At 40.7% G+C, this 19,193-nt stretch overlaps 1 protein-coding gene across 12 annotated transcripts in view; it reads left to right on the forward strand.

The window, feature by feature from the left end:
* TBC1D1 (TBC1 domain family member 1) overlaps positions 1-19,193 on the forward strand; it is a 172,602-nt gene that overhangs the window by 39,074 nt on the left and 114,335 nt on the right. For 2 of the 12 annotated variants that reach the window (XM_061583209.1, XM_061583212.1), the window contains exon 1: positions 15,307-15,567. The exons of 9 other annotated variants lie outside the window; for them this stretch is intronic. Coding sequence is in view for 2 of the 3 variants with exons in the window: in XM_061583212.1 (XP_061439196.1) it covers positions 15,538-15,567 (30 nt within the window). In the remaining variant the exon portion in view is untranslated. Of the gene's footprint in view, positions 1-15,306; positions 15,568-17,332; positions 17,420-19,193 lie in introns of those variants that run through there. One more of the 12 variants, XM_061583211.1, reaches the window with a different exon arrangement.

Below are 19,193 nucleotides of genomic sequence, written 5' to 3' on the forward strand. Positions count from 1 at the left end.
GATACTTTGGAAAAATTTGGATTTCCTCAAGAATTTATAATGGATTACAACATATATCTCACCTAAATCGCAAGTGATGGCAAATGGAATTCTTTCAGATCCATTTGGTTTGGAGAGAGGTACAAGTAGGGCTGCCCTCTTTCTCTATTGATATTTGATCTATGTCTGGAACCACTGGCTTGTGCAGTGAGACAGAATAGGGAGATTTCTGGTTTTGTTCATGAGCAAGTAGAATTTAAATCAGCTTTGTATGCAGATGATTTATTATTATTTATTAGTAGACCTGAAACATCTATACCAGAATTAATAAAAATAATCAATAGTTTTGGTAAGATTTCAGGGTATACAATTAACTAATTAATTGTAGCATCACTCAAACTTACTATTTGGGGTAAGATTAATATACCTAGCTTCTCACTTAAGAGAATGCAGGTTCCAGTATTTGAAGTAGCATTTAATTTTCCAGATCTTAGTTTATACCACAAGGCATATATTTTAGCATGCACAAATGACGGTAAGTTTTTTTTTCTATGAATATTCCAGCACATGTAATTTTAGAGATTATTTACCTAGCACTCCTCCTAGGATGGATAGCTTTGGGGTCTATGTATATATATATATATATATATATATATATAAAAGAAAGGACCTATACCACCAATGAAGTCAGCTCTAGTCCTCAGAAGGTTATACTATAATAAATATGTTAGCCTTTAAGGTACCAGAAGACTCTTGTATGTGTAAAGAGACAGGTTCGCATTCTGGATCTTAACAAATTATGATGATTAGAAGGCCAGGAATGTAATCAACCTGATCCTAAACATCCTTAAGATTTCAATGGGATAACTATTATCTAGTAAGTATGCTTAGGATTTCAGGCAACATCTCATCTAGCATTTGCCCATTTATCCTTTGCAAAATTTAATTCACATTTTGAGAACCACAGCCTTACAACAAAGATTACTTACTCAAACATTTTCAAGGATGTGATTTATTCGCGTAAAGTGTGGATGAAAATGTATACCTCCTGACAGATGGTGAACACTGCTTCTTATTCTAGTATCTTCTTATATTTAACTTCACATGATAAGATCCATTAAACTGCCACATCTGGATGATGCTGACCAGAGGGCATTGTTACTGTAGCCACTGAGTTGTCATGTTATTTTATTTTTAACCTTAGACTTGGTTGCTTTTAGCCTGCAGTTTTTTCCAATTTAAAATTAATAGAACAGATTAAAGAAAGCATGCACAGCTTTATAGTAAGATAGAAGAAAGTGTTGAGTCATTAATCAGTGTGCAGGAGTTCATTTTTGAGGCTAAAATAAGTAATTTACAGTGTGGTCCTGTGCATATCTACTTGGAAGCAAGACTGACTTTAGTAAGTCTTAGCCCTAAGTAAGAGTGCATAGGATTGTAACCTCAGGGTTGTGCTTTTAAAGTACAGGTGTAACATGGTCTTTTAAGCTGTGCAAACTAAGATCTAAATATCTTACTTCCATTCATCATTTTTATTTCTCTGCTGATTGCTAAAAACTGCTCCCACTTGCCTCTGCCAGTACAAACAGTGTTGGTGTCTGTATGGGTCTCCAATCCAAGTCTGAGACATTTCTGAAAGTCATGTCAGGAAACTGGAACCCTCACAAAAATAGCTGCAAGCCTGTGGAGTACTTCAGCTGCGGTTTATATTTCAAAGTAGTTGATAATGTTGGAGTTAATGCAAGGAGATGCTCTAACTACAGTTTCTTACTTGAGTTTTTAATTGAGGGACTGGGGAGGGGGGGAGCCCTTGTCCTCTATACCTTCCCTCTGAATTTTATTTTAAGTTAACAGTTAATTTCTGTAGAAGGTTCTTGATAAATTGTACAAAACATGTATTTCCTAGTGGATAGCATTTTTATAATTTTAATCATCCATCCCCAACAGAATCAGCTTGGAAAAAAATCTAGGGTATCACTTAGTCGTTACTGAGAACAAGTGGAAGATCCACAGTCAGGATAGGAATTGAAATAAATGCTGTAATTTAGGAGCTCAAACAGCAGGTTTATCAGTTGTACCGCTAAACTGGCATAATGCTCGCCCTCAAAAATCCTATAATGACTGTGATGGTGAGGAAGGACAAGGTTCCCCTCTCACATTCTCAAGCTTCTACCAAAATAATACTTCCCAAGAATCACTGTGGGGAAGCCATGTCAGTTAAAATAAGGTTGTATCTGCCCTGTTCTGAATTATAGTTTGGTCTCCAGATCACCTGCATACTCACTCTAGTCTGGTCGTTCCCAGCCTGGGATCAGGAAGTCAGGACCTCCAGGAGCACTGCAAAGAGCCAAAAGTAGGAATTATTTACTAATTTAATCGGGTCTGTGCACTGCCACCTTGCAAGCCTGCACTGCGTGTGCACGCAGCCGCCTCTGCCTGCCCTTCTTTCTGGCCGGCACAATCAGTACCCGACACATAGAGAGCTCACTAACACTGCATGCGAGGAAGTGAGGTGTGTGTGGTGAGAATGCATCAAAAGAAGGGGCCAGCTGGGCTTATTTAAGCTACAGTGTCTTCCCCTCTTCTTTGTCAGCTACAGTGAGGGAAGATCGATTGAGCTGATTTGCTCTGGCTGTAGAGACAGAGGGATCCAGGAAAGGGGCCACTTGCCAAAAAAGTAACGGGATGGAGTCCCAGAGCATCCCCACACAAATACACACCTGGGCACTCATTAAAAATTCACTGTATATTTAACTTATAGTACAATGATATAACATAGTATGGAGGAGAGTGTGGCTAGGAGTCCAGAGTCTGTGAGTTCAAATCCCCGCTCACATCTCCTGGGTGTCAAGGGCCAGCTAAAGATCACCCCCACAGTGAGGGGCTCGGGTTACGTACCCTGCCACCTGTGCAGCCGTGGGCAAGCTGCATAGTCCCAAGGAGCCTGGTTGCCCCCCAGCTGGCACTTGCGGACAAGGAAGGGGCTGGCTTGTGCAGCTGTGGCAAGCTGAGCAGGCCCTAGCCAGCTGGGGAGGCCTAGCCTCAGAGGAAGGCAATGGTAACCCCCCTCTGAATACCGCTTACCATTAAATCCCTATTCATAGGGTCGCAATAAGTCTGCATTGACTGGAAGGCAGTCCATTTCCATTTTCATTCTGGTCTACTCAGAAATAAGTATCTTCATACTTAATACAGCTTGTTGTTGTTGTTGTTATGTGCCTCCAAGTCGACTACGACTTATGGTGACCCTATGAATCAGTGACCTCCAAGAGCATCTGTCATGAACCACCCTGTTCAGATCTTGTAAGTTCAGTTCTGTGGCTTCCTTTATGGAATCAATCCATCTCTTGTTTGGCCTTCATCTTTTTCTACTTCCTTTTGTTTTTCCAAGCATTATTATCTTTTCTAATGAATCATGTCTTCTCATTATGTGTCCAAAGTATGATAACCTTAGTTTCATCATTTTAGCTTCTAGTGACAGTTCTGGTTTAATTTGTTCTAACACCCAATTATTTGTCTTTTTTGCAGGCCATGGTATACACAAAGCTCTTCTCCAACACCACATTTCAAACGAGTTGATTTTTCTCTTATCAGCTTTTTAAACTATCCAACTTTCACATCCATACATAGAGATCGGAAATACTATGGTCTGAATGATCCTGACTTTAGTGTTCAGTGATACATCTTTACATTTGAGGACCTTTTCTAGTTCTCTCACAGCTGCCCTCCCCAGTCCTAGCCTTCTTCTGATTTCTTGTCTCCATTTTGATTAATGATTGTGCCAAGGTATTGATAATCCTTGACAAGTTCAGTGTCCTCATTGTCAAGTGTAAAGTTGCATAAATCTTCTGTTGTCATTACTTTAGCCTTTTTGACGTTCCGCTGTAGTCCTGCTTTTGTGCTTTCTTCTTTAACTTTCATCAGTATTCGTTTCAAATCATTACTGGTTTCTGCTAGTAGTATGGTATCATCTGCATATCTTAAATTATTGATATTTCTCCCTCCAATTTTCACACCTCCTTAATCTTGGTCCAATCCTGCTTTCCGTATTATATGTTCTGCGTACAGATTAAATAAACAGGGTGATAAAATACACCCCTGTCTCATACCCTTTCTGATTGGGAACCAATCAGTTTCTCCATATTCTGTCCTTTTATAGTAGCCTCTTGTCCAGAGTATAGGTTGTGTATCAGGACAATCAGATGCTGTGGCACCCCCATTTCTTTTAAAGCATTCCATAGTTTTTCATGATCTACACAGTCAAAGGCTTTGCTGTAATCTATAAAGCACAGGGTGATTTTCTTCTGAAATTCCTTGGTCCGTTCCATTATCCAACGTATGTTTGCGATATGATCTCTGGTACCTCTTCCCTTTCTAAATCCAGCTTGGACGTCTGGCATTTCTCGCTCCATATATGGCAAGAGCCTTTGTTGTAGAATCTTGAGCATTACTTTACTTGCATGGGATATTAAGGCAATAGTTCGATAATTACTGCATTCCCTGGAATCCCCTTTCTTTGGAATTGGGATATATATTGAACACTTCCAGTCTGTGGGGCATTGTTTAGTTTTCCATATTTCTTGACAGATTTTAGTCAACATTTGGACTGATTCAGTCTCAGTAGCTTGTAGCAACTCCTATTGGTATGCCATCTATTCCTGGTGATTTGTTTCTTCCAAGTATTTTAAGAGCAGCTTTCACCTCACATTCTAAAATTTCTGGTCCTTCATCATATGGTTCCTCCGTGAATGAATCTGCCATCCTGGCATCTCTTTCATAGAGTTCTTCAGTGTATTGCTTCCATCTTCCTTTTCAGTGTGTTCCCTGTGGATTATTCAACATCTCTACTCTTGGTTTAAATTTCCCTCTCATTTCTCTAATCTTTTGGAACAGGGCTCTTGTTCTACCCTTTTTGTTGTCCTCTTTTATTTCTATACAGTAACTATTGTAATAGTTCTCTTTGTCCCTATGTACTAGTGGCTGTATTGTTGCATTTAGGGTTCTGACTGTGTTTCTATCTCCTTTTGCTTTTGCTTTCCTTCTCTCTTTAACCATTTGAAGAGTTTCTTCAGTCATCCATTGGGGTCTTTCTCTCTTTTTAGCTAGAGGTATTGTCTTTTTGCATTCTTCTCTGATAACGTCTCTGACTTCATTCCATAGTTCTTCTGGTTCTCTGTCAGCTAAGTTTAAAGCCTGAAACCTGTTCCTTATTTGATCTTTATATGCTTCTGGGATGTTATTTAAATTGTATTTTGGCATTATGATTGCTTTGTTGGTCTTCTTTAGCTTTACTCTGATTTTCGATACGACAAGTTCATGATCTGTACCGCAGTCTGCTCCTGGTCTTGTTTTTGCAGAAAGTATGGAACTTCTCCATCTTCTGCTACCAATTATATAATCAATTTGATTCCTATATTGACCATTTGGTGATGTCCACGTGTACAGTCGTCTTTTCGGTTGTTCAAAAAATGTGTTCACAAGAAACAAATTATTGGCTTCACAGAATTCAATAAGTCTTCTGCTTCGTTTCTGTCTCCTAGGCCCTATTTCCCCACAATTCCTAATTCTTCTCTGTTCCTTACTTTTGCATTCCAGTCCCCCATGATTATCAGTACGTCTTGTTTTGGTGTGTGATCAATTTCTTCCTGTACTTCTGCATAAAATCTCTCCAATTCCTCCTCTTCTGCATTTGCTGTTGGAGCATAGACTTGGATGATGGTTATGTTGATAGGTTTCCCATTTAATCTCATTGATATAACTCGCTCAGACCTTGCGTTGTAGCTCCTAATTGCTCTTGCTACATCACTTCTCACTATTAAAGCAACCCCATTTCTGCTTAATTTTTCATTTCCTGCATAAAATATTTTGTAGTTGCCTGATTGGAAATGTCCCATTCCCGTCCATTTTAGTTCGCTCATGCCAAGTATTGTAATGTTGATGCATTCCATTTCTTGCTTGACAATTTCTAACTTTCCCTGGTTCATGCTTCTCACATTCCATGTTCCTATTGTGTGCGTCGTACAACTCTGGACTCTCCTTTTGCATCTGTGTACATCAGCCTCTGGGCTTCCTTTCGGCTTTGACCCAGCTGCATCATTAGTCACAGCGCTCCTCGTACTTGCCTTTGTTCTTCCCCAATAGCTCGGTGAGTGCCTTCTGACCTGGGGATCTCATCTTCCAGCACTATCTCGTGTTGCATTTTGGATACTCTGTTCATAGGGTTTACGTGGTAAGAGGTATTCAGAGGTGGTTTACCATTGCCTTCCTCTGAGTTTGGATGCATCTTAGTCTGGTGTTTCAGCTTTGACCATTCCACCTTGGGTGTCCCTGCTAGGAGTCTAGCCTCTTGGTCAAGACTCCTGACGGCTTTGCTCTCAGCTTCTTCAACATACTCAAAGCCCCTCACCACGTTAAGGTGTGCATCCGAAGAGGAGGTAATAGAGCTTACTCCCAGGTAAATCAGATTGCAGTAATCAGACCAGTTTAAGATTCTGTTGAAGCTTTGAAGCTGTACTACTTTTGGGGGGGATGGGGCTTTACAGTACATTCTGGTTAAAGGAAGTAAACATGTATATCCATAATATAAGGACTTAAGCTATAATCTCAGGTCTACTCAGAAGTAAGTCCTACAGAATTCAATGGACCTTATTTCCAAGTAAGTGGGGTTAGGACTGCAGCCAGTCTCCTTTTATGGCTATTTTAATTCTGCCTTCTATATCTTCACAACAGCCATATGAGGTAGGTTAGGTTGAGTTAGTGGCTGGCCCAAGGCAGTAAGCGAGCAAAAATAAAATAAAATGGGTAAAGTAAGTTTTAAAATGTGAAATCACACATGCTCAGCATATTTTTGTTGCTGTTTATCAAGGCTTTGAGTGAGTTTTTATACAGTTGTATGTGTTCATTTTAATTTTTTTTATTTTAAAATATGTTAAGTTGCCCAATTTTCTTGTTTTCACTCTTGGGTTCTTTGCATGGTTTAGGATTAGCATTGGGGAACAACAGAGCTCTTGTGCCTTTAACAGCTGTGTGGCAGGCAGAAATTAAATATACATTTTCTGGTACAGAAATACAGTTATGGGGAAAGCTTCGCTTGTTGACATTCTCTGTGTTAGACATATTATTATTATTGTGATATGGAGCTTCCTGAGCCAAGTGCTGAAGATGAGGCATTGTTGTATATACATGGAACAATTAAAACCAGAGTCCAAACAGCCTGGCATCGACCAAGCTCTGTTCACCCCTCTGGGTAGTTTACTGTTATCTCCTTTCTTTAATTTCCTTCAACATTTGTTAAAAGTTGTTTATACTGTTGTAACCTGCCCTGGGACCTTCTGGTGAGGGGCGGTAAGAAATGTCATCATCATCATCATCATATTTGTTGTGATGAATAAAAAGTGACGTTATTTAATGCTTCATTATGTATTTTTCAACTAACAGACTAAAATTACAACAGTTAGCATGTGGAGGTCATGAAATTTTTGAGGTTACAAAAGGGGTCCTATACTCATAAAATATGGGAGCCCCTGCTAGTTGATACATTGTCTTTTATAACACTTTCTGGCACTTGAAAAGAAAAAAGGATATGATTGATACATTGTCTTCTTATAACAAGGGGAAAAAAGTAGGATACCCTTCCTCCTAGAAGGAGCCTTACCTATCAGACATTGTGCTCAAGGGTTGGCCATCTTCTCTTTCACTTTCAGTCTGAACTGTACTCTGTCTAGTTGTGGCAGATGGCTGTAGAATAGGGTTGCCAGGTTCCTGGCCTGAGACTGATCCTGTATCTTTAGGAGAAGAGAAAGTCAGCCAAGTGCAGGTGTTCTTGCAACACTGTAATGGGAAAAACCACGTGGAATTTTCCCATTCCCCCTGCACAACTTTTAAAGATACAGAAGTCCTCTTGGTTGCCAGGCCCGGGCAACCAAGCAGATGGGGGGGGGGAGTAAGTCCTGAGCTTCCTCACTGCTTCTGGGCTGAAAGCGAGATCTGGGCAGCCTTGCAAAAAAGAATATATTTTAAAAGGAGACAGCTGTGAATGAAGAGCCAAGAAAGGCAGGCAGGCTGGCTGCTAGGAAGGAAGAGGGGAAGCAGCCTTTCCTTGCGACCTTGCTTCTTTTTGCTTCACACTCTCCTCTTGTTCTAAGGGTGTCATTAGCAGCGGCAGTGCAAGGAGATGGGAGTCAGTGATAGTAATCCCCTCTTCTTCCTGGTAGCTCCACCCTCAGGCTCCTTTCACATCTGCCACGTGTTTTATAGGTAGATGCCTGCCCTCAGCACGCCTGAAAGACACTCTGGCACTCCAGCAAAAGGCCTCCCCTCTCGTTTGGAGCAAGGGGAATGTGTTGTCTACAGCAGCAGTGGGGAGCAGACAGTGTCCAGGGAATGAATACTTCAAAAAAAAATTCTTTACTGTTTGTGGTCCCCTCTGGATTACTTCATGGCCCCCAGGTTGGGAACCACTGGTTTAGAGTATCTCATACCGTATTAGGTGTTTTTAGAAATGGAATTAGTAAAATCATCAAAACTCTGTGATGAAAACCTGAATACTCAACATGATATATTAGCTAAAATTATTTTAAAGTGTTTTCACTTTAATGTAGACAGGATTATCAGTGATGTTCCGAATGCATTGTCATGCAGAAAATGGTGTGTCTGAGGCAATTCCAAATGTAATGAAAGCTACCAGTTTGATCTTGGAACTGAATCAGATGAAGCAACAATCCAATCTGGAAAGAGTTTGTTCTCTATTGCCAAAGTTCTTGTGGTGTTTCATGTGGAAGAGGAGGTGCTTTTTGATATGATTACTTTCTGCACTTAAATTCAAGGAAAGGCCAAACATGTGATGTCCCCCCCGCCAATATTTTTTAAACTAGGGCTTTTTTCCTGGTTGAAGCTCATAGTACGGGCTGGATGGATGGAGGAGAGATCACACTTGCTTATTCTGTGAGCAAGTTCAGATTAGCTTTCAGTTTCCATGCAATTATCTCAGGGTCTAACACTAAGGTCATGGTTGGAGCTGCTCACACTGAAGCATCCTTGGTATAAAGCCGCACTTCTTTGTAGGACCTATACACACAACTGCTATGAATTGCATGATTGTTTGGCATTTTGTTTTTGTATTTCTTTTTCTCACCAGGTCCTAAGTTTAGAAGCTTTGTGTAAAAATAAAACTGACACACATAACCATTCAGTGGTGACATTAGCATCTTCCTACCAAAAGTAACATCTGGAACATCTTAAAGCCTCTTCATCAAACACATAATTCCAGCTTCACTGTTACCAGCTAAGGATGGTTTGCCATCTTCCTCCACAGACAAGCATCTTCCCTGACCTGACTTCTTAAAATATAGCAGAGAACTGCTAATTCAGGAGCTAAATCTGGGCCATGGATAATTTCCAATTAGCCCACTATTTACCCACCTCCTCCTTGAAGCTTAAACCTTGTGGCTAAAATAAACCTTTTAGTCCTGGACAATATCTCCTTTAGTTGATTCAAGAGGAAGAGGAACTGCCAAAATCATGCAAGGTACACACCATGTTTGTTGCAGAAAGTCCCAGATTATGAATGTGCTGGTAGTGGTAAGTAAATACAAGAGTGAGGTAACTTGGCCCCTTGACCCCCCCCCCGTGCTTGCTTTGACCTGGATTGCCCAGTAGTACCAACTACTGAGTTGCCAATAAATGAATGTGGTATTTAGCAAAGAAAGACAATAAGTGCAATATTTAGTGAAGTGACCCCTCTCTCCTGATTCAGGAGGAAGCAGAACCCCAATGACCTCTGGATATGAGAAGGTGGATTGGCACTACATGTGTCTCCCTGTGTTCCCGTTTAATACCTGGAAGTGAAGGCCACTCTTTTTGTTTGTTCACTTCTGGATGGCCCTACCTTAAGGTAGCAGAACATTCCAAGCCATGGAAGCTGAGTGTTGTGGAACCATTTGTCATGCTCCCAGACAAAATAAAGGAGTTGCACCAGTAATTATGCACTGAACTAAGGAGGTGTTAGTTGGAAAGAAAGCTGTCTGCCAGAGGACAAAGGGACAGAGATGGCTGACCTCCATTTGGTCAATGCACCATAAGTCCCTGGGGACCCTTCACTCTAGCACAATGAATTGTGGCTTTCTACACAACTCTACATTCCTGATGCCTAGCAGTAATTTAGCTTTTGCAGTGTGGTAAAAGAGAACTTCTGGGGAGGTTCAAAGTTTGTTTTTCTTAATTGGGGTAGTAGTGGTTCACTGTTGCAAGGTCAGGGAATCCAAGTCGAACCCAAGCCCTAAAAGTTTTGTGAAATACAAAAGCATCCTTCAATTCTGGAACATTTGGTATGAACATAGATGTATTATATAATTATTCTGTGGCTTTGATAGGATTACCAGTTCTTGACATAAACTAATCTGGTACCTGGCTAGGGCCTGGGTAGAGCACAGGTTGGGTCTGATGTGGAGCCAGCAGTTTCTGACTGGTCTGGTGGAGGGATCTACCAGGAGCAGGGCCCCACACAGAAGCCATGTATTCCGACTCTATGGCTAAAATTAAAATAGTTGTGGTATGTTCTTGTCCTATACTTTTCTGGCAGTTGGTCCCAAAATAGTTGGTTTTTTAATGCATTTCTTCTGGTTGATTGGCAACCCTATACTCAGAGAAATCAGCCCGCATAGGAACAGCAAATCTGCTCAAGCTACAAAATTACCAAGGTCTCAGAGGCAACTTCAGATAGGTCTGCCTCTGGAGCACCCCCATGCAAGCCTAGAATGATCTGTCATGACCAGGGCTGCTGTGGCCGATGTAGTGACCACCGACTGAGGGTAGAAACATATTAGCTGTTCTGCTGGTTCCAGTGCATCTCTACCTCTCTCTTCTGAAAATTGGGGCACGCAACGCTACTCAGACCCTGCTCCTTTCCCCTGTAAAACCCGGTGGGAGCCACTTGAGTGCATTTTTTAAAAAAAAAACGCTTATAAGAGATTTTACAATTGATTGGCATATAAACTTGTTCCCCCTCCAGGTGTGGCTAATGGAAACGCTTTGATCAGGCAATTAATGTGTTTACAGCCTGAGTCCCTTGGGAGCTGTCTCCATACCAATTGCTTTCATAGGAACAGACTGGTAGAGACTTAAAAACTATTGCCTTCTACCTATACACTTTCTATCTCAAGAATTCATCTATTCATCCTATTATTTTTACTTCATAACAGATCATCACATCTCAGTTATAAAAAACTGTTTTCAAGAGTTTTGGAAACATACAAAACATATGGCACAGTTGGACATTTTTATAGTTTTGGATAATATATTCTTGAGTTTTCCATTTGTTTAAAATGGATATAAAATGGAAATATATTTGCTTAATCTATTCACAACCTGCAATAAACATTAAAACACAAGGTTCTGTTTTAAGTATAGCTGTACTGCTAAACTTTTTGAGTGATTGGGGGGAACAGATGGACAAACTTTGAAAAAAATGGAAATGGACTGCCTTCAAGTCGATCCCGACTTATGCCAACCCTATGAATAGGGTTTTCATGGTAAGCAGTATTCAGAGGGGGTTTACCATTGCCTCCCTCTGAGGCTAGTCCTCCCCAGCTGGCTAGGGCCTGCTCAGCTTGCCACTGCTGCACAAATCAGCCCCTTCCATAATGTCTGCAACTGCCGGCTGGGGGGCAACCGGGCTCCTTGGGACTATGCAGCTTGCCCATGGCTGCACAGGTGGCAGGGTACGTAACCCCTGAGCCACTCAGTGTGGGGGGGTGATCTTTAGCTGGCCCTTGACACCCAGGAGACATGAGCGGGGATTTGAACTCACAGACTCTGGACTCCCAGCCACACTCTCCTCCCCGATAAATGAAAATAACTTTTTAAATATCTTTATATTTTCCAGCTAGCTTCACACAATAAACCCTTTTGAACTTGCAGACTTAATTTTTACTATGCAGCTGAGAGACAGATTTCCCAGTATTATCTATAGTTTGAGCCTGATTTTCATATGACTACAATGTTCCTAAGTGCATTACAAAACTGGATAATACTGAAATTACATTGCAGGTTTGTTGTAAATCTTTCAACTTCAGCCCCTTCTCCCTTCCAGAACTGGAGGATACCATTGTCTCTGGACTGTGTTGCAGGGTTGTTGTAAACTCTCAGCCTTGGCTGCAACTTCAAACGTGAATATTAACACTTGCTACGCTGAGCAATGGAAAAAAGTTTGTACATATAAATAAATAACAGGTCTGTCGTCAGCTATACAGCCTATCCAACTTACTATAACAATATTTGTTTTTATTGTTTTTAATTGCTGTAAACCGCCCAGAGAGCTTCAGCTATGGGGTGGTATATAAACGTCTAAGAACAATTTTATAATATGGGCAGGAGTCCCCAATCTTATGATCAGAAACCAATCTTTGCTACTAATTGCCCATTGCCCAGTTTACATAACACCATTTCAAGCACTGTGTAAATGTAAATGATGACATTTATGCCACCTGAAATTTACTAAGTGCTTTACACGGATTAAAAAGAAAACAGTCCCTGCCTATATGCTTACATCTAAAAGACATGAAACAAAGGAAAAAGGATGGGAAGAGCAATGGAAAACAAGCAGGCATCAGTTCTTTTAAAAAGTTACATAGTTCTTTTAATGAGCAGCTTGTATGGTCTCTCACCCAAACCGATGGAGTGGACCCTGCTGTCTAATCTCTCCTTCTGCTGCATTTAAGTGGAATAGCTACTAATAGTTGAGAGAGAGAAAGAGCTAATGACAGCTCTTCTCTAAGCCAAGCGGATGGTGCTGGTCCTCTTGTTCCATCTCTCCTCACATTAGGACAGTTGCAGTGTGTTCTACTCAGGGCTGGCGCCAGAGGGCGGCCAAGTTGAGCCCTGTCCGAGGGCCCTCTGAAGGGCCTCTCCTCAGGGAGAGTAGGTAGCACTCCTGTTCTGTGATCTGCGGCAGCGGCAGCTCCCAATACTGCCATGGATCACAGAGAGGGAACTCCCAGGCACCCCCTCTATGACCACGCAGGCCCTCAATGCCCGCTTGCACACCCACCTACCTCTCCCATTGTGGTGAATGCTGATTGTGCTGCGTGCACATGCCTGCCATCAACCAAGATGGTGCCCGTGGCTTCCCTAATGGTCTAATGCCCCTGTCGCCGTCTTGGTTGATGGTAGGCAAGTGTGCACAGCGCAGACAGCATTCACCACAGTGGGAAAGGTAGGTGGCACATGTGAGTGGGCAGCATGGGCCTGGAACAGGCTGGTGCCCAAGGGCCCGGTCATGCCTGGCGCCAGCCCTGGATCTACATGGGGCTTCCCTTGCAGGTGGTCTGGAGGCTGAAGCTGGATCAGAATGCCATGTCCCAGGTGGTGAGTGACACTCCTTATCGGGCACATATCATGCCAGTGCTAAAGGATCTGTGCTGGCACTTAGCCATCAAACCTGTTTTAAGGTTCGGCTTCTTTCCACTAAATCCCTAAACCATCTTCCCAACCACTTCCTGGTTAGGGCATTAAGATCAGTTGGTTTTGGCATGGCCTAATGATTATAGACGTATGATAACTTGGAGGTGGGCTATTTTACTGGTGGCACCAGTGTTGCATAATGCCTTGTCTGCTGAAATATGAGAGGCCCCATCAGTATTGGCATTCTGCCGGCTCTTGAATACACATGTGTTTAGGCAAGCATTCCCCTGAACTTGAACTTCTTGATCTAATTGTTCTTTTAACCATTTTAATTGTTATGCTTTTTAACAGCTTGTTTTATTATAAATTTTAATTACGGATGTTTTTATGTTTTGATGGAATTGTTTTATTGTGTTTTTAATTATGTATGCATTTTATAATTTTTTTATACTTGTAAACTGCTTAGAAGCCATTTTGGCATTATGTGGTATATACATTTAATAAATAAAATAATAATAGTAGCAATCCCCTGTAGCACTTGCCCTGTACCCTTTGGCTTAACCTGCAGAGTTTGTAGAAGCCACAAATGGCAGAAGGCTCAGATCATTTTTAACTGACTTCCCACTCTGTCCCTTTTCCTTTGGACATCCTACATCCATAACTTTTCTGATTCCTCTCCATCAATAATAACGCACTGTACAGTTCGTAGCCTTCCCCACACAGCTGCTTCTGATCCTAAAGAGTATGCAGACTTGATATTTGTTATACAGTTTGGTCCTGTGCAGTTGCTTTTTGTTTCACAAAGAGCTGGTGAAAGAGCTCCTGAGCTGGATCAGCACTGTGGCAAAGACAGCCTTTAACCCTTTGCCAAGTGGTCTAGTTAGAAATGGCCCCTGCACACCTGCTATTCTCTCAATAGAAGGAAATCTACATTGGTGTCAGTGAGAGCTTTCCTCCCATTGCAAAAAGCAGGGTGGGAGACAGATATTTCAGTTAGGAATGCAGTAGAAACAAAATATTAAAGCCTACCACCACCACCACCCCATATTATGGTCTTGATCTGGCTTCCCCCACCATGATACACCATTTGGTGTGCTGTGGTGGGTAGAGTTTACAAATTCCAATATTTCACAGAGTTCTAGGTAGGGATGGAACCACAGGTGAAGCTTCTGTATTGCTGATCCTAGACAACATGTTCTGCCATGCCTCTTTCTAGTTTATCTACAACGTGGGAGGAGGAGACATTCTGGAACTTTAACAAGGAACCATTCATGTCTGCTTTTTCTAGAGGGAAAAAATCAGCATTTAAAGTATTTAATTTCAAAACCACCAGTTTATTACAGACATTTTGGAAAATGTTTTTAATAATAAAGCACAGGAATGGCAAATGTCCATTTTATATTTCATGTTTATATTACAAAACATACTATTCCACTGCAATCCTTACCACGTGTACTCAGAAGTAAGTGCGGTTAGGATTTTAGCCTTAAACAGAGAGACAAAAATAATTTCACAGAATTTTGGGTTTATTTGCAATCAGCTGTGACATTATTTGAATTTTGGAATATTTGTAGAAAACCCTGTTAATGGCTATGTTGTTGGGGTGTGTGTGTGTCTGAAATAGGTTCTATGAATACTTTATTTTATTCAGAACTCCCTAAAAGTTGCCAGTACTGTATATGCTCATAACTTTCCCCCCCTCTTGGCATGTTATTGCAGTTCTTTTAAACACAAACTGCTGCGTTTCACAACTTCCTGAGTGATCTACAAGGAGCACTTTGTTGCTGCTTTCTTTAACCGCCTCTCCCGGAGAGTAGGTGGAGTTGCCTTTTGAAAGCAGCCTATAGAAAACTCCCTCCTGATCTTAACCCATCCAGCTTTTTCCTTTCTTGCAACGAATCTCTGTGATAGACTGTGGAATTGTGTGAGAGACTAGTGACCTCATAGATACTTGCAGACCTGGAAGCGAGCGTGTTTCTTTGCAGCATGGAGGGAAGGTCTGAAAGAAGAAGTGCTTTCATGTTTCTCAGTAAATGAGCTTACTGCTTGAGGCAGATGTGAGAGAGGGTGGTTTTATGAGAGAGCAAATACGGAAAAAGAAGAGGAGAACGTGGCTAGAATTGCAACTTGCCACTCTCTGCTATATCTGCCCTTGTTAGGATGTCACCATTGTTCAACTGGGTGGCAAAGGTAGGAGGAGTTTTTAAATCTAATTTATCTTATCTTTCTATATTTAGCCATATAGATATCTATATTTTGATTTTGGAGTACTACCGAAGAAAAATGCAGCAAAATTTAGTTAGTGCCTTTCTCTAAAATGTACAAATCTATGTGAAAATGAATCCATAACAGCACAATCCTATGCATGTTTACTTGGAAGTAAATGCCACTGTGTTCAGTGTGACTTACTCTTACACCATATGTGTGTTTAGGATTGCAGACTAAAGCTGTAATCCAATACACACTTGCCTGGGAGAAAGTCCTATTGAACCTAATGGAGTAGACGTATTGAATTGTAGCCTAGGTTACAATTCTTGCATTACAGCAGATTTTTGGAAACAAAAATGAAAAATTTACATACAGTATTTATATGTAAGAGAAGATTCTTGCCATTAATCTAAATCTAGCCATTCTTGTTCTGATAAAAACATAGTTCTTCACCTAGTTTGGTCCAGGAATAAAGAGAACTTTTGCAGTAGCTTGGGACTATGCTCAGAGACAGCAATTTATAAGCAAAAGTAGCAGAAGTTGTTTATGTTTTAGCTATCTGCCCTGGAGGCTTGATAACAGCTTCTACCAGAACTCTTGCTTTCTTCCAAGTGTGAACACTGAGTAGCACAGAGGGTTAAATGTGATTAATGTGCCTTTTTTGTGCCTGTGAGGCACGAATGAACTACAGACCAATTCCAGCTTGTGATTAAAAACTGGTAGACTTGACTTTAACATGAGACAACCCAAAATAGTTCATCTCCTTCCCCAAAGAGTACACCCTAGAAAAGACTGGAAAAACTGAGATGTAAATCTCAGACGTAACTTATTTGACATTTATCTCATTTGTCTGCAAGTACACATTTTACTATGGAATATAATGCCTTCCGTTTTTCCCGAGAGAGATATAGAGAAGCAATTTAATTAATGTTTGCTAATATCTTTTATACCCTTATGAAAATAAAGCTAGTGCTACTTATTCTGAAAATCAATTCTTTCCTCTTACTTTATTGTACAAAAAATGGCATAACCCTCTCCAGTAAGTGGCTAAAACAACTGTTTATTAATGACTACCTTTGTGCCTCACCAATGGGTCTTGTATAAAGGATGTGTTGTTATAGTCAAGCAAGCAGTAACTTATTCTTCTTCCTGCCCTTTATTCTCTATTCAAATTTCTTGTCCTGAGTGGAACTGAAAATTCTAAGTCTTGCTACTGCCCACAGGACTTTCCCTGTTTCTAACCTTGCAATGAATTATCTGTCCACTTGGATTCTTACTGTCTGTCACATTGACTTACGTGGCGTTGAAGAGAACAGGCACATTTCTAAACATAATCTCTGGATTGTTCCACTTGCCAGAAATCTATTAAAATATATATACGTTAGTGATATTTTGGAACAACAAAATAGAGTTAGCATTTTATCTTGGTCACATGAACAAATTAAGCTTTTCAAAGTTTAGAATATGAGTATTGACACAGCAGGAATAATAATAGTACTGTGTTGGGTGCTTTACAGCAGTACTAACTGGTGGCTCTCCAGAAGTTGTCGGATTACAACCCTAGTCATAGGGACAACATAGGAACATGGGAAGCTGCGTTATACGAAGTCAGATCAGTGGTCTGTCTAGCTCAGTACCATCTATACTAACTGGCAGTGGCTTTCCAGGGTTTCAGGCAGGAGTCTCTCCCAGTCCTACCTGGAGATGCCATGGATTGAACCTGGGACCTTCTGCATGTGAAACAGATAGTCTACCACTGAGCTTCCCCTGGTCTTTGGTCATGCTGGCTGTGGCTGATGAGAGTTGGAGTCCAAGAATATCTCGAGGGCCACAGGTTAGCCACCTCTGCTTTACAGTCATATTTAGATATTCCCCTTATGATGTCTCCACACTAATCTACATCAACCTGATGCCCTCCAGATGTTTTGGATGTCCATTGGTCATATTTGCTGGGGCCGATGGGAGTTACAGTCCAACAACATTTGGACTGACCAAGTTACACTGTTGTCCTGTTTTACTGATGAGGAACTGAAGTTGAGAAACAGAGACTTTGCCAAGGCCATGAGTCATTACCCAGACACAGGCGACCTAGTTCTAACCTTTTATAGTATAGTACAGAATAGTAGTATAGTATAGTACATGTATCTTATAGTACAGAAAATTGATGTCTTAAGAAACATTGATTTCTTAAAACTTTCCCTTGTTTTTGTTTTAAGTTGGTAACTCTTTTAAAAATAGTAATTATGCTGTAGTTTTCACTCGATTTTCCCTTTCACATCTCTCTTGCCAACTATACTGTTAAACCATTCTAAATCTCTTGAAAAAATACTTTGAAAATTTGAAAGTCATGGGTGTAAATATTAGCCCCTTTTACCTCACCTCTATATTCTATTTTGGGTCATCCTTTTTCTTGTACTGGGAAATATTTCAAACGTAGAGACTGGGAGGTAATATGGCTTACAGAGGCTCAAAGACTTTTTCCATCAAGGCATTCTGACAACCTGTCTGCAAAAAGCCAAAGTCCTGGGGTTTGCCACTAGTTTGGCAAATAACAGAAAGGTTTAGGTCTCTGTTTCCAAACAATTATGCACTCAGTCAGCAAAAGATACATGGGGAGAGATGCCCACAATTTACAGCATGCTTCTTGAAAAATATTACAGGCATGAGTGTGGGAAGGAGACTGCAGCATCACAGTATCAAAAGGGCAGTGGAACTCATAGACTGCCAAACCTTTCCAATCTTGGTCCAGATTAAAAGGAGCTGTGCTTAAGTCATATCCCAATTAAATTACATTGGATTAACAACTCCTCATCACCAAACTGTGGGACAGGGTGCAGGGACATACTCTGGCTTGCATGTGGTAGGATTGCCCAGATGTTGCAGAGTACTGGAAGAGGATTTTTAGGACTGTATCATGATTGGGCAAAAAATAGAGCCAAACCAAAGTTTAGCCCTGTTCTCGTTGTTGGTCGACAACGAGGAATTATTACAGCCAAGAGAGTGGAGGTATACTATAGCCAGCACTGATTTTGCTCATTCCGCAATGTTAAATTGAAAATATTCCCCATGCCATTCTGCTGCTTCCCATAAGCTCATTTCAAAACAAAACCTTACAAAACTTATAGTCTTGAACTCAGAAATGCTTGCTTAACAACACTCTGAGGTTTCATGGTGATACACAAAACAGTCAGAGAGAATTGAGAGTTCAAAGTATAAAACGAGAAAAAAATGCAGACCCCTGTTAGACTTTTTTCTGTCAGTGGTCTCATAATTGTTGAAATTAATTAAAAAACAGCCATGTTCACAGAGTACCTGTAATCCTATTACTGAGCTTGCCCCATACTCTGACCTTCATCTTCTGCAGTTTAAAAGTTAAAAAATGCCTGGCTGATTTTTAATTAATTTAAAAAAATTAACATTGAAGTCTATGCTCAGTAAGAATTATTTATTTATTTATTTAGTTGCATTTCTAAACCGCCCTATAGCTAGCAGCTCCCAGGGCGGTGTACAACATGATAAAACCACAATATTTAAAATACAGCAAGTGTGTATTGCGCAAACAATATAAAACATTATATAAACAAAGTAAAAGAAAACTAGAAATAAAA

This window comes from Rhineura floridana, chromosome 9 (genome assembly GCF_030035675.1).
Source record: "Rhineura floridana isolate rRhiFlo1 chromosome 9, rRhiFlo1.hap2, whole genome shotgun sequence".
NCBI classification, from domain to species: domain Eukaryota; kingdom Metazoa; phylum Chordata; class Lepidosauria; order Squamata; family Rhineuridae; genus Rhineura; species Rhineura floridana.